Genomic DNA, 9190 nt, shown 5'->3' with positions numbered 1-9190 from the left:
ATGCCTGACAGTCGAGGTTCTTCATCACTAGAGATACGAAATCTGACTCAATCCTTTCGACTTCGTGTTGTGGACAGAAATTTTCTTTGATCAGGGCTACAAACTGATCCCAAGTCATACTGTATAGAGTGGCCTTACCGGCAGCTTGTAGGAGAGATTTCCACCATGCTAGCGCATCTCCTTTAAACGACTGGGATACGTACTTCACTACGTCCCTATCAGCACACCCGCTGATATCAACAACCGTATCCATCTCATCTAACCACGTCATGCAGTCAACTGCTCCTTTTTTCCCAGTAAAATCTCTGGGTTTGCATGAAACGAAATATTTGTACGTACAGGACTTGCTGTGCGTATCATGCTTCTGCTTGATTTCTTGTTTCGGTACACTGCTGTGGTTGGAGGAGTGATTATCCTCATCGTCCTTCTTCGGCTCGTTTTTCTTAGAAGGCGGCTTGCTATGAGCCTCCGAATGAGTCTTGGGCTTGGCGTGCGATACGGTCCGGGTCCTACTCCGAGTCCCGCTCGATTCCCTGAATTGCCTATCCATGGCCTTGGCAACAGCATTTTCTACCAGTGCTTGTAGTTCCGCACCAGTTACATGAATCTTGGTGTTATCAGGGTGTTCTTCAGAACGACTGTTTGTTTCTTCCGATTTTTCCATGTAGCTTTAAGAGCTACAATAAAGTAAAGACAAGGTCTATTTAGAAACCTAACAATATTATCGTTCTTTGACGATTTATTAACCATGGTAATAATAGCCATAATAGTTAATTTATTTAATTTCATTCAGCACTTTTAACAGCATTTATCATAGAATGAAATATATATATTGACACAATAGGCCTAGTCACTTGGACAAATTTCTAAATTCTAAATTTAGATTTTTATAGGATTAAAATTTGTATAATTAAACAAATAATCCTTTGCTTGGCAGGGAGTTTATAAACCACAGCTGCCTTTCTGTTTTATATGACATAGTCATAACCCGTAGGCATCATGTCATAATCAGACATGTATACAGATACAATCTGTAGATATTTTATTAAAGGGTGACATGTGTGATTTTACAGATCACGCTAGTCAAGAATGCTAACATGTTTGCAGATGTTAACAGAGATTTGAATCTTTTTATCCAGGTTTTACCATATTGGCCAGGCCTTTTAATAAGACACTCAAGCTAGGTTTTACCTTCTTAAGATTCTTATTATAATGGTAAATCAAATAATAATTGATATTTTTCATTTATTTGTATATTATGTTCATGCACATAGATAAAATGAAAAACTTAAATTAACCATTTTAAATAAAGTAGACTAGTACAACTTTTGCCCTAAACGGGACTTTAACTCAAATAACATGCCCACGCAGGGGCTAAACCAAATAAACAACAAACAAACAAAACAAACCCACGCAGGGGTTAACAGAAACAACATACCCACGCAGGGGTAGAACAAGAGAAATATACCCACGCAGGGGTAGAATACAGGAATAAATGTCCTCGCAGGGACATGAGCAAATGAGCTAACCAACAAAGGATTTAATAATCCTTCTTACCCTTACCCTTGATCAAGTCAACCATCTTCTTAAACATTCCGCGATTGTGACGGCGATCTTCCCGCATTTCCTGTCGCAACTCACGTCGCACGTCGTTTATCCCTTGCAGGATTTCTTGGACTTGCGGTGGCGACATCATTGGCGCCGGCGGCGGTGGCTGATACTGCGGTGGCTGTGGAGGCTGCGGCTGCTGGTATCCTTGCGGTGAGTATCCAAAAGCTGATTGTCCCGTAGCCCAGGGACCTCCAAAAGCATTCTCCTGATTGAGAGGGTTGTAGCCCGAAGCCATCCAGTAAGGATCCCCTGTATAGTCATAACCTGGGGGAAAAGTCGGCTCGAAAGGGTTGAACTGTGCTGCGCTAGCATACGCAGGGATTGGCTCTCCAAAGTTCTGCGGCGGCAGTGGCGCAATAGGCGCAGAAGTAACCTCTGAGACGGGATGCTGAGATTCTCCCATCTCTGACTCCTCGTGAAGCGGCGAGTAGCGGCTGCTACCTGAATGTCGAGGGGTGCCAATGCGTATCCCTCCTCGCGTAGACATACGGGCGTTCCTCCTTTGCCTCTGAGGCGGAGGAGGCAAAACCGGAGGCGGTGGCGGCGGCGGAGTGACCACGTCGCGCCAGAATCCCTCAGAAGGATCCTGCTGCTGCTGAGGTTGCTGCTGAAGCTGCTGCTGGGAGTGATGCTGCGAGTGCACGGGAGAGCTGTGGTAGGACTGGTGCATGGGGGAATTATGGTAGCTAGGGGTATAAACCCAGTCGTGCTGCTTAAACCTCTCCTCGTAGCTGTCAATACCATTGTAAGGTGATCCCCTGAACGGTGACCCATCAGATATCTCAATGGGGTGGTTTGGAGTGCCGGACGGTGGCATGGAGGGATCGACGTCCTCATCGACCTCCATCTCATTGCCACTCGAGAAGTGGTCTTCAGGTCCAAGTGGGTTATGACCCACTGGTTCTTCCAAATAGACATCAGGGTTGTACAGGCCCTGATAGACGGGTGTTGGGTAGTCATAAGGTGACTGGGGTAGAGGAATGAAGGATCCATGGGAGTCGTGGGGCCCATTTTCAGAGTGAGGCCCAAAAGAGTGTGGTAGGGAATGGGTGGTACTCAGTGATGCTGAGTGCCTGGCGGGTTCAGCGAACGATCTCCAAAGATCTCGGGCATCAGTGTTATGGGATGCTGATGGGGTTCGCCTATGCGAAGGCCCTGCCTCATGGTCATGAGAGGTGGCGAATGCTCCTCGTCCCCTTCCTCGTACACGTGGCGGCATCTTGAACCTGTCAAAAATCAAACAAGTGGCACAACAAATATATATAAGACAAAGTTAGAAAATAAAAATAAAAGGAATTTGAACATTTCCTAAGTTCTTTGTCTAGACTCGAAAATCGAGGAATGTGCAATTGTGTAACTGAGATTAAACACAAAAGACTAGTGTTTAATTCACTCAACGTTGGCTCTGATACCAACCTGTCACACCCCGATCTCCACGTGTCACCGGTGGGCCCGGCGTGGGGTACGTGACGTAGTTGGCATCGTCATAGACAAACAACACAATATAATAATGCACAGCGGAAGCAGAAATAGATTCATTTCAACTCTAATTAAAATGTAATAATAAATATCACAAGTAGTTGAAACGGATCCACAGGCGGATCAAATAAAATAAGATATATTGTTCAACAGTTTATTGTCGTCCGAGCTTGCGAGACTATTGTGGACGCTCTTTAGGAAACAGCCAGCCTAGTACGTATAGTACCTGCACTTAACCTTTTGGGAAAATACGTCAGTTTACACTGGTAAATACAAATTAACTGACTCATTTTGAAAATGATTGAAAATTGATTTAAATGCACATGGCATAAATATTTTTTATAACTTGGGATAATTATGCAATATAAACTTGTGAACGAATTACATGCTACTCGTACGTTTGGTAGCCCGGGATCTTGTCCGGGTTAAAGATTAATAGACACACCACATTAAAGAGTTATACACGACGGGTGTACGCCTACACCCCGTGCTCTGGTCGTGGCCATCTCGTAAGATAATGCCAAGGATATCCGGGACACGGTCATTAACCCCCCAAAGGCTTAAAGTAAAACAAGATTGTTTAAACGAGCCGAACAAACTATTCCAATTGCATACCCAAGGGTGCAAGATTTGTACGCTCGATCAAGCGGTATTCTATATACTGTACCCCAAGCCCGTATAGGGAAAATAAGTCAAAATGTATTTACCTGAGTAAGTATGAATCACAATTGGTAAGTGTAGATAGCTTTTACTGGGCCTCCTATTCTGGAACAAAGGTTTATAATAACCTATTAGATTCCTAACGGGTCTTTATTTAAGCCTAAGCTTAGACCGGTTAGTTTTAAGGACGATACGGTACAAGCGCACGATTAAGCGAAAGACCAGATAGAATGTGATTTAGACCCGACAAGTTTGAATACTTGTATAATATGGGTATACTAAATACGTTCTGGATTTTGAGATAAAAATGATAACGTTTGACCCGTTTCGGCCAATTTATGCAAACTAGTTACATAAACCGAACCGAACGCTAAAAGGGCGTTACGGGTAACCAAAAGAGTCATATGCAAGTTTCCTGAGATAATATGCTTTAAATATGATATAATATCAGCAAGTTATGTTCTATCATGCCCCGAATAAATTTAAACTCAATTTATGCCTTATAAAGGCATTTTGGTCATTTAAAAGATTATAAAAGAGTTAAATTGGAAATCTGAGTTACAGGTCTGATTTATACAGTAAATATACTTAAATTGACATATTATAACAGTAGGGTATAACCCATAAACAAAACTTATCATTTAAAATCAAACTATGCACCGTAGGGGTATTTTGGTAATTTCACAAGGGCTAAAGATGTCAAAACTGGAAATCTGAGTTCAAAATCTTATACTTACTGTTATTATATGAAAATATGCTAAATACATCAGTAGGTATGAGTCTTATATGTTTAATATGAGTATAACGCTTACTATGCGCTAAAAACGCTAAAAATGCGGTTTAGAGCCGTTCCGGGTTTTTAAAAGAAAGCTGAGATTTTTATATTTCCAGAATGCCCAAAATAATTTATTTAACAAATAAAATCAGTAGAAAAAGGTTTGGGGTCAAAAGGATGTATAAAACTCATTTTATGGCTTAAACGGTCAAAACCGGCGTTAACCGAATCAACTTAGCGACCTATGATACGATCAGCCAAAAATTAAATAAAAATCATCAAAAATCCCAAAATATTACATAACATCAGTGGGTAAAAAGTTTTATATCGAAAAGTGGCCTGAAATAGGTTATACGCTAAATGCGTCGATTATGTAACATGAAGCTTTAGTTTTACGATATCGGCCATAACTCAAAATCTGGACCACCAACTGATCTCAAATTTTCGGTGCAAGTTTATAAATCAGAAATAAAGATTTCTACTCTTTCACTTTTCCAAAAATCACATTTTATATCAAAAAGGGCAAAATAGTCAACTTTTAAGCATAATCGGAAACATGCATATGAATCGGTTAAGCATAGACTCAAGTTGTAAAAATTCCAGAAAGTTAAACATAAATAAAAATGGTCTAAAATAAACTCTAATACAGATCTCAAACATGCATGCATGGATCCGAATCGAGAGTCAACGAAAAAGTCGTTTTATAAGACTTTCGGTTTCGATCCGAGTTTATACTAAAGATTGTCGAGTTGATTATGATAAAACACATTCTTATATTCATTATAAGTTATTTTTGATGATCAAACTGATTGCATGTCATCTACATTACCATTTATCCTATATTTCGCAAAAACGATTTCTGTTGACTTTTTAAGAACATCTTTGACTCGACAAATAGCATGCTTAGAGTGGGAATCAGAGAATACCCTTTTGAGGGTTTGTTTCCCACATAAATACCAACTTATAAGTGGTTTCAATTTGAGAAATGACAGAGCCAAATTCGTTTAATCGAAAAGTCAAACTATATGAACAACGGTTTGACTTTTAACTAATAATCTATGCTAGAACGGATTAGAGGATGATATGAATGCTTACAAAGGTCCTAATGAAGCCTAGAAAGCACTTGGAGGCTGCCTTGTCGATCAGATTGCTCCTGGAATGCCTCTTGTGAGTTCTTGAATTTGTAGGTGTTCTTGTTACTAACACATGTGCCTCAAAATGAAGCTTTGATCTGAATTATAAAGGGAAATCAGATGTTGTAAGGAGTCTACAGGTGTCTATACTTGCATGTCCATCCATTGGTGCATTTAGGAGGTGCTGAAAGCTGTTTCCCACTCAAAAATCGGACTCAAATACACCAGTTCGCGAAATTCTGCACCTGGCAGTGGGTCGCGGCCCGCGTAGGTCTGCCCAGGCGGGTCGCCTGGTCTGCTGATCAGCCAAACATTTTTCAAATGTTGCAGTTTTGGTCCCTGTCTTCGCACGCGAGGTTTTGGCTATTTATCTTGACTCGTAAACCCTCAAACTTGGTTTTTAAGAACCTTGGGACATTTACCAACATGGTAAAGTCCTCGGTTAACTTTGCGCTCAACCGAAAAGCCATGAAATTCGACGTTGACGCTTTTAACCCCTCAAGTACGGTTTTGGCCATAACTTTCTCATACGATAACGAAACTTCATGAAATTTTTACCACATATTCTAGTGAGTATATTTTAGCATTACAAGGCTTCGGGTCTGCCAAAAGATCACTCAGAGGTATAAATTCAACATGTTGACACTTTTAGCCCCTATAGTTTGTAATTCCTCACTTTTGTGCAATTTCCGCTTCGTATGATCCATGAACCATCCGTTTAACATTATAAACATTATGTAGGGTTATTATAGAGTCTATTTATCCATTGTTGACACTTTGGACCCTTACGTTCCATAGTTTTCACAGTTTGTCAACTTTAGTCCCTCTAAAGTTTATTTTCACATACCGGAAGTCTGTGACACGTGTCAATGCATTATTGGACGAAATTTTTCGAGGTGTTACAAAACGGGGTTGAGTACGTGTATGGTTACTACCTAGTTGATGAGATTTACCCAGAGTGGGGGGTTTTCGTAAAATCGTTCACAAGACACGGTACCACAGATCCGAAGAGATTAAGGTTTAACAGGGTCTAGATGGCTGCACGTAAAGACGTCGAGCGAGCATTCAGTATTTTGAAGAAAAGGTGGCGAATATTGGCAATGCCTTGTCGACTATGGGACAAGGATCAGATTGGAAACGTGATCTACACATGTATCATTCTTCACAACATGATTTTGGAGGATGAAGGTAGAGCGGTCGTTACCTACTATGATGACGATGACCCCCAACCAGGTAACGTAACAGACGAAGATAAAGCGGCAAATGAATTTTTGATCAAGTCAAGGGATATACATACCTTCGATCTGATTTGGTGGATCATGTTTCAACGATTCCTGAGTTCGAAACCGACGAAGACGGCGAAAATGACGAAGAATGATAGTTTTTTATTTTGATAATTATTTTGTATGTTTATGTTGTTTTTAATGATTATAAATATATATATATATATATATATATATATATATATATATATATATATATATATATATATATATATTAAAAAAACCTGATGTGGCTTGGCCACGCCAACCAAGCCACGCCCACCATACCCCATACAAAATGGGTTTTGAATTGAGTTATCAAACTTTCCACGTGTCAACTCATGCCCCAACCCAAACCCAACCCAAGCCCCACCATACCCCACGGTCTAAATGCATACAATTTTATTTGTCGAAAACTCGGCCCTTTCTCAACCCTTTTATTATCATTATAATAGTGAGTTCTTTTACTAAAATACCTTTTTTAAAGGTCTCGTAAATAAGTACCTTTATAGAAATATATCTTCACATAATAAAAATAATATGTTTTGAGTTATAGATTATTAGGAGATAATAGAATAAGTTATGCAAGTATAAGCTGTAAATCATATATAATGATAACTTTATAACTGTTATAAACCAGACATTTTAGGCCCAACACATTACTTATGGGCTTTAGGTTTTATAGTTATGTTTATCCCGGTATATCGTAATGTTGAATAGAATGAACTAATGGAATTCAGTTTTTATCTCTATTTCTCTTTGTTTTTTTATCACGTTATCAGCACGATTACTCTCCACTGGGATTTCTGGCAATCTTCAACCAGACGGATTCAACAGGAATTTATTGTTCATCGCATCCTGGTACACACCATCATATCTCACACTGTACTATGTCTTCTTTTTATTTTTATTACAGCATACATATGTGTATCCAAAGATAAGTCACAGATTACGAATTTAAATATGGTATCAAAGAAAAGGTTTTTTTTTCCTCATGTGATTTCTACGTTATTAATTTTTCACAGAAAGGATACAAGCCTTTTACTAATATTTTTCAAATTGGATCGTAGATTTTATTCTTTGGAACAACACATATGTGATTTTAGATTTGGGTAAACCTACCTAGCATCGGTTTATTTAAATCTGAATTTTGGAGAGTTTTAGACGAAGAATTCTTTTACTGCACTTTAGAACCAAAGTATAGGGTTTTTTCCTTATGCACTAACAGGGACAATAATCACATCAGCAACTGCCGCCATGAACAACTAAAACGAAAATATATATTTTTTATAAAACACACAATCCGGGGTTTTACGATCTAAAATTGTCGACTCATGTCAACCCCAATCCATCCGGCGGTCACTGCCGCTCCAATGCACGAACGTCCTAAAAAAACATTAAACCACAACGAAAGAAAGCAACTGACCCGGACATTTTTCTCCGACGAACGAAAAAAAACTAACCTTCCAGACTGGCTTTCACCGGTTTCTGATTGTTGGTAAATCTTGAAATCACCGGTTGCTTCTCTTTCACCGAAAAACCAAATTCTGGTTCAACCTTCTTCCGGGGTGAAGGAGGAGAAGTCGTATTCGATGTCAGATCTGAAGGTGGAGGAATGTTGGGTACTTGCGTCGCACTCCGACCTCCGATCAAATGCAAACAAAACAGGGACCATAAAATTACATTAAATACTAAACAATAATATGAAAATGGATCTTGGTTGATAGGGTTGATGCGAATGGGCTGTATAGGAGAGTCTATCAGGAAAGGGGATTCACTAATTGAAGCTAATTTCAAGGATGGGGCAATCTACCCTTTACACAAACTTTTAATATAAAGATGTTTGGGTTAGAGTTGTACCCATTACTATATTATTATTATTATTTAATATTTAATATTTAATTTATTTGAAAGAGAAAAATGCCCGGATAGTCCCTGTGGTTTCGCATTTTTCACCTATAGTCCTCAACTTTCTAAAATTACCTGAATAGTCCCCAACTTTTCATTTTTTGTTCCCGGATAGTCCCTGGGTCTAACTTCAGTTTGTTTTCTCTGTTAAGTTGGTGAGAAATGACCAATTTACCCTTTCCTCAAACACATCTTCTTCTCAAACTCTCCACCTTCCTTCAACTAACTCCACTCTACTTTCTCTCTCTAGAACCTTCTCTCTCCGCACACCTCACACTCACCGTCGCATCTCTTCCATCACCACCGCTACCTATTCTCTAAGGCACCGGCATCTCACCGGAACTCCTTTAAAACTGGTAATC

General features: G+C 39.5%; 1 protein-coding gene across 1 annotated transcript; it reads right to left on the bottom strand.

Annotated features, from left to right (window-relative positions):
* Positions 1 to 1275: 1275 nt before the first annotated feature.
* Positions 1276 to 8722, bottom strand: LOC110870489 (trithorax group protein osa). Its single transcript, XM_022119666.2, has 2 exons — positions 8384 to 8722; positions 1276 to 2837 (listed from the first exon to the last, which is right to left on the bottom strand). The coding sequence occupies exon 2, from the start codon at positions 2828 to 2830 to the stop codon at positions 1541 to 1543; it is 1290 nt and encodes a 429-aa protein (XP_021975358.2). The 5' UTR covers positions 2831 to 2837; positions 8384 to 8722; the 3' UTR covers positions 1276 to 1540.
* Between the last annotated feature and the right edge of the window lie 468 nt (positions 8723 to 9190).

The sequence above is a fragment of the Helianthus annuus genome, chromosome 8, assembly GCF_002127325.2.
Source record: "Helianthus annuus cultivar XRQ/B chromosome 8, HanXRQr2.0-SUNRISE, whole genome shotgun sequence".
Lineage (NCBI taxonomy): Eukaryota > Viridiplantae > Streptophyta > Magnoliopsida > Asterales > Asteraceae > Helianthus > Helianthus annuus.
The sequence above is the reverse complement of the archived record's forward strand: the minus strand, read 5'-3'. Positions and strand labels throughout refer to the sequence as shown.